The sequence below is a fragment of the Malus sylvestris genome, chromosome 5 (assembly GCF_916048215.2).
Source record: "Malus sylvestris chromosome 5, drMalSylv7.2, whole genome shotgun sequence".
NCBI classification, from domain to species: domain Eukaryota; kingdom Viridiplantae; phylum Streptophyta; class Magnoliopsida; order Rosales; family Rosaceae; genus Malus; species Malus sylvestris.
This window is the reverse complement of record NC_062264.1, coordinates 24,373,415-24,386,850: the sequence shown is the minus strand read 5'-3', so window position 1 is coordinate 24,386,850 and position 13,436 is coordinate 24,373,415. Positions and strand designations below refer to the sequence as shown.

Here is a 13,436-nt window from a genome sequence, read left to right as displayed (position 1 = left end):
TCAAAAACTGGTAAACAGGTAAATGGTTACGGTTATGCTTAAATGGGTACACGGTTTTAGGTATGGATAACCGTTTAAAAACGGTTATAGTTATGAGTATAATCGTTTATGCAATTACCCAACGGGTAAGCGGTTATGTGGGTATAAACATAAACGATTATGGGTAAATAACCATAGTTCCCGCCTACCATAACCATTGACCGTCCCTACTTCCAACCCTAACAGAGAACCGGACCTACGCGACCCAAACAGATCCAGCCCAGAAATAGCTAAATGATGCTAAATCCTACCGTCCACGTAACTCCCGCGATATTTTTCAACGACAAGTTTTATCAACCCCGGACACGACTCACTGAGCCGTCTTCGATCTTCATCGTCTTCGTCTGAGATTCTGGAATCAGCTGCTTTCTGCAGATTCCCATGGAAGCCCTGATCAGCTCGTCTTCTCCTACAATCACGTCGTCCGCTTCTTCCTTCTCCGTTTTCTCTCCCCGAAAGTCCCTCCCTTCACGGCCCTTTCAGCTTCCGCTCGCCTCCAAAGGTAAAATATTCGTTCCATTTCCCTCTTCTGCTTCGCTTGGTTGCCAATTGATAAATGAAATTTCCAAAATTTTCAAGTTTTATGAGAGTGGTTCGAGATTCCGAATTTCCTTGGATTTTTTTTCCGGCAACCAAACGCGGCAATTTGTTGTTTTATCTGATTGGAATGGAAGTATTCGATTTCAGGAAACGAGAATGAATCAAATCCGAAGTCGGATTCCAAAGAAATAAATCGCCTTCCGATTCTCAGCAATCGCCATCTCTCCCTCTCACCACTCTCCAAGGTACTCTATATATATATATATATATCTATATATTCACAAGCTTTTACTTTTGAAACTTTTCTTTTGGATAAATTACAAAATGTATGTGCTTTTGTTGCAAAATTATCCATTTAATAATAAATTAACTTGTCGGAGTGATTGAGGTGATGAAATTTTGTTGTGTATAAGCTTTGATTGTGCATTTTGTGTTGAATGAAAATTGATTCGTCGAAAACACGATGTTAGGACGCAGCAATGGGACTGGTGATGGGTGCGGCGACAGGAAGAGGGTGGACTACAGGTTCTGGAATGGAAGGCCCTCCTGCCCCTGCTGGGGTTCAGACACAAAGCACAGAGAATGTCTCCACTTTTCCCTGGTCTCTTTTCACCAAATCGCCTCGCCGGAGGATGCTTGTAGCTTTCACTTGTAACATTTGTGGGCAGAGGACAACGCGGGCAATTAACCCCCATGCTTACACTGACGGCACCGTCTTTGTGCAGGTAGTAACTTAGGCTTTAATCATGGTGCTGCAGATTGAGTGATTATTTTCTAAGTCCTTATTTTTGTGTATTCGATATGATTCAAATGGGGAAAAGTTAGGCAGGCACAGGTGAAAAACGACAAAAAAAAAAAAAAAAAAAGATTTGGTTTAGAACATTTGACAATGCAATTCGGGGGAAGTGAGTATCAAATTTGGGGTAGACAGATATAATACGTTACTGAACATCTTTTGCTGGTGACTTTGGACAAGTAATTCTGGAGTTTTTAAAAATAAATTATGCTGCGGTTAAATTAAGCGTTTAATCAAGTATTATGAGTGTACTGCGCTAAAGGAAAAGATATGGTTGATAAGAAGCTAATGGTAAAGCTTGTTTTCTTCTGGTTCTGCAGTGTTGTGGATGCAATGCATTTCATAAGCTCGTGGATCATTTGAACCTGTTTCATGAGATGAAGTGCTATGTGAGTCCAGGTTTTAATTACAAAGGTAACGGGTGGGAAGCTGTTAACTTCAAATATCTGGAGATGGATGATGATAAGGGTAATGATGACATATTTCCCATCCAATGAGGTGGATTGACCACTTCAGGAGTATGTATATTTTACGCTTATGTATAGTATTGTCTAACAATGTGCAAATCTGAATGCAATGCCTGAATTTTCAACGACTCTTCTTAACCTGTGGAATGATTTATCCTATTTAGTATACTGTTGTGTGATTGTCTGCTGCAAATTGTTGTGCTATATATTTAAACGTGAGCAATCCGTTGTGGGTGCTGTCTTTAACTTAAGGTGTTTTTATTTTCTATTTGTATTGCATTTTATTTCGTTGCCTTTTATTTGAATGATTCCATTCCAACATCTACTTCTTCGAAGGAACAAACTTTTTCTTGGTTGAGATCTCCCATCCTCTTTAACTGAGCAGGTTTTTCTTCTCTCTTTGCTCTTTTTTCCATCACCATCTTGACCAACTTTGCTAGATGAAGTCACTCAATGGTTGCACGGTCAATCCCTCGCGCAACCTCAACACCCAGACCCACTTCATTTTCCTGCATTTAGGAGTTGAATCATGGCCCTCCAGCCTCGGCGTAAAGGCCACCCAGTGATCTGTATCACTTTCTGAATCCTTTCCCGCACAGAGTTCCATCCACAGCTGATAGAAATTCGTTTTATAGAGGCCAATGTATTATACACTGTCAAAAGAGCTTCACCAGCTAGAATTTTTCTTTCTTTGTATACTTGCTTTCGGAAATCAGATTAGTTCGAGTTTTCTGGTTGTAGATTCCTCTTGGTTATATAATCCTCTATGTTCCTGTTTTCTCTTGCACAGAGATCACATCCTGAATTTACATTCTTAGAAATAATTTATCTGATAAAATCCCAACTTATATATAATAGTTTTTGTAACATTATAATTACAGAAACACTAAAGAAAGAAGTATACAAGAACACCAGGTTACAAACTATTTTTTACTGAATTTAACCATATATGTCTGCGTCATCTCATTTACCGTGAAAATGCCGCACCGTCCTGTCAAGGCCGACGCTGCGGGTTCCGGCCGCCCATTATCTTTGAGATTTTGGCAGGCATGAGCTTTATCTTGTTCTTAGGTTTCTTGTATGAATTAAAGGGCTCCATAAGATAAAACCATTTTTTTTTTTCTGGAGAGAAAAGGTATTGCTGTAAGTAAGAATTATGTATAATTTGAATTCTTACTAGGGAGATTCAACGCAGACGTTGCTGCTGGGTTTTTTAGGAGAAGCCTTAATCATTAGGCTCTGAACGAAGCCAATCATCTGCACAAATAAATAAATAAATAAATAAATAAATAAATATGAAATGAAAAATGAAATTTTACATGTAAAGAAAATCCATCGGAAATTATTCTTACCGGTGCTAGGCCCATGCACATAATACTGAAGCCAGGGAAATTAAATGGAGCTTCTTCAGACAGGAATAAAGCTGGATATATATGTATATTTGATAGGACAAATTGGTCAAATTTTGGATTACAGGATTTATCTACCCAAAAATCACATATAAAAATAATAATAAATGATAAATTCCACAAATACCTGTTAGAGGACTAAAAAGTAATGGAGAAACAATGTTGGCAAAGGAGCTTATGCCTAAAATGCATCCTTGAGCCTTTCCCTGAACATGAATTTTGCTTTTTAAATAAGTCGATTTAAACTTATATGAACATGAGCAAACACTTTTAAGTGCCTTTTTTAGGGTTTTAATAAAAATTCCAACGTGAGAAGTGCTTCCTATACATGCCCTAAAAGTCGACTAAAGTTCTTAGTAAAATTACCTGATCATGGGGTCCAACTTGTTTTGATACAATGCTGCGTATCTGTGAAAGTAAAAGATTTTCACCGTCAACTAGTCATAGTTCTTCAACCAACGAAGATAGGGAAAAATAGTTTTTACCAAAGATTAAAGCAAAAAACATACGCTTGGCTGCACTAAATATCCGAAAACATTAAACAGAGTCGCAGCATAAGGAACCTGCAACATTTGAACATCTCTTTCAATGACTTAATAAAACAGAAGAAACGAAACTATGTGAAGAACATGAAGGAGGTTTGCAAGTTCAGCAATGGAGGATTTACCCAAACTGCCCATGAAATGCTGTTAAGAAACATCTGCACAAGGCCAGATCTAAGAGTCAGAAATGTTTTGAATCAGTATATATATATATATATATGGTGACAGCTATGCTATAGGCCGTCTGTCGTCCATGTGCGCATGTGTGATTTCTAACTGTAGATCACTATGGAATGATGTTTGATCATAAATCATACATGCACATTCTAACCATAGATCACCATGGGATCCACATTCGATCTATGCTCATAAGTCACATGCTCAAACATGCATGGACAATTGGCCTTAGCAATTTTCGGATGGAAGGGTTTATCATTTTTATCACCCTATGTTACGATCTCAAAAGCATTAGTTAAACACTTGACAGTGACACATTAAATTATAGGATCGTAAGGATGAATTGGAGCAAAGGCACATACACATATACTGCCCATTAGGAGCCCAATTGTAAGCAACTTTTCCTCTCCTATAGCAGGTGCCAACATAGGCATGAAAAGCAACTGCAGAATTCACAAACAGAAAATTAAGGAGTCTATTATAAGAAGTATATAAATGGGGTGTGATATCCACACACCCCTTTTTACTTCTCCCACATCTTTTTAGTTTTCGGCCGTCGGATTAGATGAATTGAAGAAGATCAACAGACATAAATTAACAAGAGGTGTGTGACAAGTAAAAATGGGTGTGTGGATATCACACCCCTATATAAATATGTATGTATATTATATAAGGGAATTGTTATTGGCACTTGAAAAATCTCATTTTACACTTCTTTTATATAATCTACATGTATAAATATTATATGTATATATATGTGTATGTGTATATATATATATATATTATATGTATAATGTATGAGCAGAAGGTTAGGTATTGCTAGCCTGTGATGTAGCCCCTGATACCGAAAAAATCAGCATTAGATCAGCAAACTGATTCTTGTTGAAGTGGAAACGAGCCTTTAAGAAATACTGCACGGTAAAAATTTGGATTTTGAGCAACTAAAAAGACTAGGAAATTTGGAAATTAGGGTAAATGACAATTGTACCAATAATGAAGCTTGCATGCCACCCTCTGCCAGGCTCTGAAAGAAGGAAACAACTGCTGCTTGTGACAGAATCTTACTGCAACACACACGGTTTTACAAGTTTTACAAGTTATAGCTTAGTAAGATACGGGTTTTATTACGATGATTTTTGACACAAATTTACAAAACTCTTACCTACTCCTTAGTAGGGAAATCAACTCTCCTGGAGATGGAATTTTCTTAAATACTTGTGTCGTCTTCGGTGAGTAGACATCACCTTCATCAGCAACTTCTGATACTCCTCCTTTCAAGATAGGCTGCCTCAAAGTACTATCGCCGCCCGGCAAGCTCTCCTTGAGAAAAATTCCCATGTAGACAGTTGACAGTATTGATGCAAAGGCAGCAACCTAAACCATACATAAACAAGGATTATTAATTAGAATTATCACAAAGATTAATTGGTATAGTAGGACTTATTGGTAGAGGTTGGGAATGGAAACCTGAAATGTTGAAGCAGCGGAGAGGAAACGAGCTGCTAAGGTTCCACATACAATTGCTGCTGAAGTAATACCAGCAAGAATTGCAAATGCAGATATTCGTTCTCTCTCTGCAACATTGTCGGCCTGGAATTAAGAAAGCAATTTTATATGTCATTTTTGCAACGAGAGATCAAATTAATGCCCCTCCTCAAATTATGTCATGGCTCATAACTAATGAAAAACAATATGCAATAACTTGCTTAATCATACATCATATATAGTTAACTTGTTTAATCATGGATTTGTTTGTTTTAGGCAACTAATTGGCTTCGAAAAAACTTAACATGTCAAGGAATGAGACAACAATGTATATCAAGCTGACACTATTCTTTCAGTACACTTTAATTTTGCACGTGAAACTAGAACTATAATACTATGTTAAACAAGCACTAGATTCTCAAATATGAAGTTGCCCAATTAATTAAGGCCAACATATTACACTCAAGTAATCAATTGCTTAATAGTAGTATAATACAAATTTTAGGGAATGCATATTTATACGTACCACATAAGCAAGAGCGAGGCAGGTGATGCTGGCTTCGCCTACCATGGCAGTTACTGTCCTCAGCACATAGTAGGCATAAAAGAAGCTTGTCTCCCTGCTATACGCCATTATCACTACCAAAAAAGAAGATAAAGAAAGTTTACCAAAAAAAAAAATAAAAGGAAGATAAAGAAAGAGTATATAATTAAACGAAAACTAAAGAAAATGATTTAAAAACTTTGAGTTTTAACGATAAGAACAAAATAAAGAGTAAAATGAATACTATCATGATTGATTTTTTAGTGTAAAAATATAATTTTTCATTAAAATAAACAGTATCAAAAAAATTTCGTTAAAATTCCTTCTAGTTAATCCTAGAATTCGTGCCATCTTTTCATATAAATTAATAACTGAAAGACAAAAAATAAAAGTTATGTAGAGTATCGCTGTCCACCAACAAGTGGACAGTGAAATTGAGTGTTTGACCAGCATACCCTCCTTACTCCAAAAATCCCCACAAAAGAGAAAAGTCTAGCCAAAACAAATATCTATTATATTCTTAACTCGTGTAGTGTTATTTACATATTTATTTTTATTTTTTACATAATTATTATCAATTATTATCTTTTAATCTTCTTTAATTCATTTAAATTGAAGGTTAAAATTTAAAAATAATGTGTGAAAGATAAAAAGAAACGTGTGGATAACATCACTCTTATCAAAATATCAAAAATATTTTGAGACGATTTTAAAATTGTCACATCATGGTTGTATTAATTTATTAATATTAAACATTAAAGTATACATTTTTTGTCCAATAATATGTGAATTCAAACCGAGTAGGAATTATTAATATAGTGAAGAAGTGGAAGATTCTTAGCTCAAATAACATTGGTACCACAGTTAAAGTTTAAAGCTGAAATGGAGATCGACGCGGGCGCATGCAGAAAAGGCTAAAGGCACTAACGAAACATAGCGCTATCATCAAGCAAAAGAGAAGGGAAGAAAATCAAAGAAACTATACACATAAAAATTACTGATGAGTAGAATACAAACCTAGTGGAATAATGGATAGTATCATTGGGATCGTGAGAAGCGACTTCCTCCCGTACACATCCGACAGATTCCCAATTACTGGAGTCATCACCACCGTTCCCACTCCTATGATCTGCATCCAACACGCACACACACGCGTATGCCCATTAGTTTACACCAAATCTCCTTGCAAATTACTTAATTCGACTTTGTCTAATTAATCTTTTGTGTTGCGATACTGTGTATTTGAATTATTAATTAAGTTCACTTTTGTCTAAATGTTGCATTGAATCTTGTAATTGATACTCTGATTAACACCAACTTTGTTTGCCAAAAACGAGTAAGTCTTTCATGCTGGGTTAGAAATCTTGAGTTTGAGTCTAATAAGGGGGAGTTCAATCGTTTGAGTTTGAGTCCAATAAAGGGGAGTCCAATTGTTTAATTTAATCCCTCACGCAACCATTAAAAACGCACGCACGACTAAAACATTGTAATCGAAATCAAACTCATACAGCTTGATTTGTTTATATAAGAATCAAAATCATATAAACTGATGCACTGCTAAACGACTTAAGAGGACATAACTCCCACGCAATACTGTGATCTATAAGTGTTATTATTGCTTTACTCCTCATTTCATGACCATACATACATATATACATACATATATACATACACATACATATATATATATATATATATATATATATATATATATATATATATATATATATATATATGAACACATAGGCCCTAAGTAGTACACACAAAAATTAGAAATTGCAGCATTATACTACAAAAATTAGAAATTGCAGCATTATTAGGACCGCGACAGAGATTTGTCTGGTTGCTACGTAAGTGCTGACGATGCTTCATTTGTTTGTATCTAATTAAATAGCATGTATCTTTCAAAATATAGCATACATATATATATATATATATAAGTATATATATATTATATATAGCATGTAATATTTAAAGTAATTCATGAGCTCAAATGGTAACATGTACGAACGATTATATAACTGAAACGTATGGACATGGACGGCCAGTTTATTAGGTATGAAGTTTAGTTGGGAAGATGTATTTAGGGTTTGCAAGCTTCAGTTCACGTACACACGTTTAGACTAATATTAGAGGCACGCATCTAATTACTTATCCATTTGAGATAAAAATCTAGCTATGCATTAAAACAAAAAAAGTATTTTATTGAAATAATAAAAATACAGGTAAAAGTAATAAGGGTAACTTAATACTCTTTTCCTAATCAAGGTAAAGTTGAAAAAATCCTAGCTAGTCAGAATCCATTGAACCCTACCAAAAAGTTGATGTTTTCTCTTATGTTACTTTTTTTTCTTCTTCGTAATGTGCTTAGTTACTTTAACCATCTAACATAAAAAATTGTGCTTAATGAATTTGGTTCGGCTTATTTTGTTAAGATGATGCTATCCATATATTTTTTTTATTTTTTATAATTTTTTAATTATCGGTTATCTAATCGAATGAATTAAAAATAATAAAATGATAGAAATTAACAGTGCGTTAAAGGTAAAAAAAGTGTGTGTAGATATTACCACCTATTTTTTAATGAATAATTTTTATAAAATGGATTTGCAACGACAGACCCATAAAATTAACTAAGAAATTTTATGAAATCATCGGTGGATTAAACTAAATATCATGACCATACATGACCAGGCATGAGAGAGAGCATAGAGAATTTTCGAGTATATTGATAAATACAAATACTAAAATCAAAATCAAAACTTTTTATATATGGCTTCTCTTCCATATCATCGGTGGAATTAATCAATTGAAAGAGGGATCAATTAAGGGAGATGAAAGTAGAAATTAAGATACATCCATAATGCATATGTATGGAGAATTAGCATATATTATACATGAAAAGGAAACCATAAGGCAACGAGAAATTAATTAACATATATATTATATATAATTATATATGCATTTACATACCGCTTGTTGAAAACCAGAGAGGTAAATGGCAAGGGAGCACTCATCTCGACCAGGGCAAAGAGCCAGCACGGTGATATCAGTTATGGCTGGAACCACCGCGAAGTTTGCAAACGCAGTCAAAAACACTGTCATAAACAGATGCCTCAATCCTCCAATGCCCTCCATCTCTCTCTCTCTCTCTCTCTCTCAGCTACTACTTCACTGATGATCCCAAATACAGTAAACGTAAGCTTAAAAGGGAAAAACAGTGTGGCTCTCTCTCTGGTTTCTTAACGGTGATGGAGATTGAACAGTGAACACGTTTGTTTTGCCTTGCTTTTAAGCATACGCTTGTGTTTTTGCCTTTTACTTTGGCTTTTTTTTATTTTTATTTTTTTTTTACCGTGAGTGGAGAGAGAGAGAGAGAGAGAGAGAGAGAGGAGATGGGAGGTCCGCATGTATATATCTAAGTGGGAGGACGAGTTGTGCCAAGGAGAGTGGGGACCTTATTTTAACCGACCAATCACCAATCAATCAAAAAATACAACCAACCAAGTCAATGACAAAGAAAACTGAAACGAATTGAAGAGGACTACAAGGGATATTATTCGTTTCGTTGCTTCTAGTTAAGTTCATCTTAATGAAAAATAAATTGATCACGCAACTCAATTTATCTACATAAAATGAAGACTATCCAACAAACGGCAGGGGTGTCTTCAATTTGATGTCTTCTTTATGTTTTTCTTTTTAAAATTTTTGGCACTTGTCCACCAACTTAACACCAAATTTAACACCGTTAAATTTTTATAAACTAATTAAAAAAGTAACAATTAAAGAAAATAAAAAACAACACTTGATAATCACCCAACCACACCAACCCATCACCGCTGACGTTGCTCCTCGCAGATGGCAAAGCTTTATTTCCTTTCTTTTCCTTCTCTTCAAATTCTCATACTAGATTGTGACAGATTCATCCATCTCATAAAAAAACAAACAGTGTGTGAAGTTTGAAATTTGGGGATATCTAATCAATCGATACGCGACGGCGACGAATGTGGATAACGGCTTTGCCAGAGAGAGAGGAAGGGAGAAATATAGAAGGAGAGAAAAAGAAGCTTTGCCCTGACGAGGAAGAGCCCTCGTCCGAAATGAATGGTGGGGAGGTTCAGTATTGCTGTCTGGTTTTTGCAGTCACCTTATGTTTTCCCTTAATTTTTCAGTTTTTCAATTAAATTAATGCAAAATAAAGTGTTAAATTTAAAGTTAAGTAGAGGAATAAGTGTAAAAAAACTAGAGATGAGAAGACATAAACGAAACACATAATTGAGGACAACAAATCCGCAACCCCGACAAACAAAACTAATTCATGTAACAACTTAATTTTTTTCTCAATGTTGTGTAATAATTACTATCTAAATTTATATATATAAAAAAAGAACTAAAACTAACCTCGCAAACTTCAAATTGTGTTACAATTAGACCTAACATTCGTGTCGTGTTTTTCGTGTTTGTGTCGTTTTTGTGGCATACACGATAACTTAACGGGTCATGTCGTGTAATACCCGTTACCCGTTAAGAAAAATATATTTTAAATCAATAAAAATGAAATTGAAAAACATCATTTGACCCCAAAAAATGTAAAACATAATACTAAATTAGTATATACATACTAAATTTCGAAGTTGACCCCTTCATAAAAGTTGTAAAGTTTTTCATTACGAGTGATTACATTTTTCACACTTCTACAATAATTATTATTAATTTTATTAATTTTGCACTCAAATAAAAAACACTGTTCATGAGATTTGGAGGGTTTTAAAAATCTAAACGACTATGTAACCATTGTCTAAGTGTTGAGGATGCAATTATGAACGTTTATTATGCTTTCACATCTTTCAAACTTATACATTAATGATTATGAATTTTGTTTATTTTGAACTCCCTTAAAAATACTATTCATGAGAGTTTGTATGGTTTTAAAAATTCAAACGATTATATACCCATCCTTAAAGCGTAGAAGATGCGACTACAAGCATTTGCATATTTTTGCATATTTTTCACACATGTAAATTAATTATTATATTTATAATTTTTAATCTCCATATTTGCCTATAATATACTATAAAAATAAATAAATAAATAAATAAAACTTAAAATTTAAAATTTATATAGAATAATATTTAATAAACAATATATACATATTCATTATATCAATTGTATTTTATAGTAAGTTTTTTTTAGTAGTCATCAAATTAACTTTTTTTTTATCGTGTCGAAACAGGTTACCCAATTGTTACCCTCGTATAAACCTGTTAAGGACCCGTTATTAACGGATTATTATCGTATGACTCGATAATGGCCCAAGTAGTTATTGTGTTAACCCGAAATCCATTATTTTCGTGTCGTTTACGTATCGTGTTAATGAATCGTGTAAAAAATTGCCATATCTAGTAACAATTTACTGACTCCGTGAACTTTCATTCAACTTTACATTATTTAATGGCATGTGACGATAACAACACTCGTTTTTCAAGAGCATTCTCGTAACGTCTAAAAGATGTGATGAAATGAGAACGAAAAAATTGGAGGGGAAGTGCGAAAGTCTTTAGGGATTAAAAAGTCGCAAAAGCGCATGTTTCAGGTGTCATTTGGACAATATTTTTCTGACCCATTAGCCTTAATCTTGGATATATACGTGTTGACATTAATAAATAGATATGTTATGATATTAATACATATACACATATATAGTATAATGATTATAATAAATATGAAATTGTTGTGGCCTATATTTAACTGACTGGGAAAGAGGGCCGGTGGCACAGAGAAAATACAGAGAGAGATGTGTGTTGTAGATCATTTTCCTCCAAGGAATACAAGTTCTAATAGGAAAGAATAACTATAGTCAAATCAAATCTAAGATTTACACAATCACACTTAAATAAGAAGTTTATAACACTCCCCCTTGAGTGTGTAAATACTCGAGTAAATTCGGCATCATGTAGAGGTTGAGGAAGTCGACTTGTCGACATTGATTATAGGAATATGCTATTCTCAAATAAGGTAGAAACTTGCATAAGGAACTAATTCTCACAAAAAACCCTATGGCTATGGTAAAAACCCGTGTAGGGACAAAATCCATAGTCTAAGGAAAAATGCATGAGAAATGCAAAGTCAAATGAAACGTCGACAGGACTTCATCAGAGATATGATCAACCCAAGGTGGGTGCCTCGTCAAAACCTCGTTAGGTAGCAAAAACTCAGTGGGAAAAAAAGTACATTAAGATCAAGCAAGTATACTTCAGGATACTCCCCCCTGAGTTTGACATAATTCTAAAGAGAACCAGCAATGTTACAACTCGGAAAGTTTATGTATACCAATTCCTTGAACAAGCTTCTTAAACATCGCATTCGGTAGTGACTTGGTGAAGAGGTCGGCCAGATTGTCTTGTGAACGGATTTGCGTGACTTCAATCTTCTGATGCTCTTGTTGTTGATGTGAGAATAAGAACTTTGGTGCAATGTGCTTGGTGTTATCTCCTTTGATGTAACTCTTCTTGAGCTGTTCGATTCATGCTGCGTTGTCTTCATAGATCGTTGTTGGGACATCAACGACGAGGTAAAGATCGAGGAGATTTGAATATGGCCCACTACTGCTCTTAACCAAAAACATTCCCGAGTTGCTTCGTATAAGGTGAGAATTTCAGCATGGTTAGACGAAGTGGCAACTAAGGTCTGTTTAGTTGCTCTCCAAGATATTGCGGTGCCTCTAATGGTAAAGACATAACTTATTTAAGAATGTGCCTTGTGCGGATCAGATAAGTATCCTACGTCGGCATAACTAACAAGGCAAGAATCGACTCGAGATAAGGGGGTGTGGCATCACTCGAGGATATGTAGGGATAGAACATGCCCAGATCCGTAGTACCCTTAAGGTAGCGGAAGATGTCTTTAACACCAGTCCAGTGTCTACGTGTTGGTGCATTACTGTATCTTGCCAAAAGATTAATAGCGAATGAGATGTCGAGTCTAGTGCATTGAGCTATGTACAATAAAGTGCCTGTCGCACTTATATAAGGAACTTCAGGCTCCAAATCTCTTCATCATCCTCATTCGAACGGAAGGGATCTTGTTTTGCATCTGGTGATCGAACGACCATAGGAGTACTTGAAGGCTTCGCTTTATCCTCGTTAAACCAGCTCAATACTTTCTGGGTGTAGTTCGATTGATGTACTAAGATTCCATATGAACATTGCTTTATCTTGAGACCGTGGATAATATCGAATCTTTCCTAGATATTTCATCTCAAATTCTGACTTCAGGTGCGCAGTAGTTCTCGCGAGCTCTTCAGGAGTTCTGATGAGATTTATGTCGTCGACATAAATTGCAGCAATCGAAAAATTGGAATATGACTTCTTAATGAACACACAAGGACATAGTTCATTGTTCATATATCCTTGACTAGTCAAATACTCACTCAGACGT

The 13,436-nt window shown here is 35.0% G+C and overlaps 2 protein-coding genes across 3 annotated transcripts; one reads left to right on the top strand and one right to left on the bottom strand.

The window, feature by feature from the left end:
* The first annotated feature begins 304 nt into the window (after nt 1–304).
* On the top strand, nt 305–1,967 carry LOC126623103 (uncharacterized). Its single transcript, XM_050291907.1, has 4 exons — nt 305–541; nt 727–824; nt 1,050–1,304; nt 1,696–1,967. Exons 1-4 carry the CDS (start codon nt 421–423, stop codon nt 1,870–1,872), a joined length of 651 nt encoding a protein of 216 aa, XP_050147864.1. The 5' UTR covers nt 305–420; the 3' UTR covers nt 1,873–1,967.
* A 699-nt stretch (nt 1,968–2,666) lies between these two features.
* On the bottom strand, nt 2,667–9,386 carry LOC126623102 (uncharacterized). Of its 2 annotated transcripts, XM_050291906.1 has the most exons (15): nt 8,973–9,386; nt 7,017–7,128; nt 5,982–6,094; nt 5,438–5,560; nt 5,133–5,344; nt 4,959–5,034; nt 4,795–4,881; nt 4,333–4,413; nt 3,919–3,951; nt 3,761–3,814; nt 3,618–3,659; nt 3,379–3,457; nt 3,195–3,265; nt 3,020–3,099; nt 2,667–2,917 (listed from the first exon to the last, which is right to left on the bottom strand). In XM_050291906.1, coding segments are annotated over exons 1-15 (1,329 nt in total). In that variant the 5' UTR covers nt 9,138–9,386; the 3' UTR covers nt 2,667–2,916. The 2 variants fall into 2 exon arrangements, with proteins under 2 accessions (XP_050147863.1, XP_050147862.1); XM_050291905.1 differs by having other exon boundaries at nt 2,667–3,099.
* Nucleotides 9,387–13,436: the final 4,050 nt, after the last annotated feature.

Excerpts from the sequence above, each read along its gene's own strand:
- LOC126623103 (XM_050291907.1), top strand. The coding sequence starts at position 421 with ATGGAAGCCCTGATCAGCTCGTCTTCTCCTACAATCACGTCGTCCGCT. Across the intron at positions 825-1,049 it reads CCCTCTCACCACTCTCCAAG|GACGCAGCAATGGGACTGGT; the intron begins GTACTCTATATA and ends ACACGATGTTAG. Across the intron at positions 1,305-1,695 it reads ACGGCACCGTCTTTGTGCAG|TGTTGTGGATGCAATGCATT; the intron begins GTAGTAACTTAG and ends CTGGTTCTGCAG.
- LOC126623102 (XM_050291905.1), bottom strand. The coding sequence starts at position 9,137 with ATGGAGGGCATTGGAGGATTGAGGCATCTGTTTATGACAGTGTTTTTG. Across the intron at positions 3,815-3,918 it reads GCATTTCATGGGCAGTTTGG|GTTCCTTATGCTGCGACTCT; the intron begins GTAAATCCTCCA and ends CAAATGTTGCAG. Across the intron at positions 3,660-3,760 it reads GATATTTAGTGCAGCCAAGC|ATACGCAGCATTGTATCAAA; the intron begins GTATGTTTTTTG and ends TTACTTTCACAG.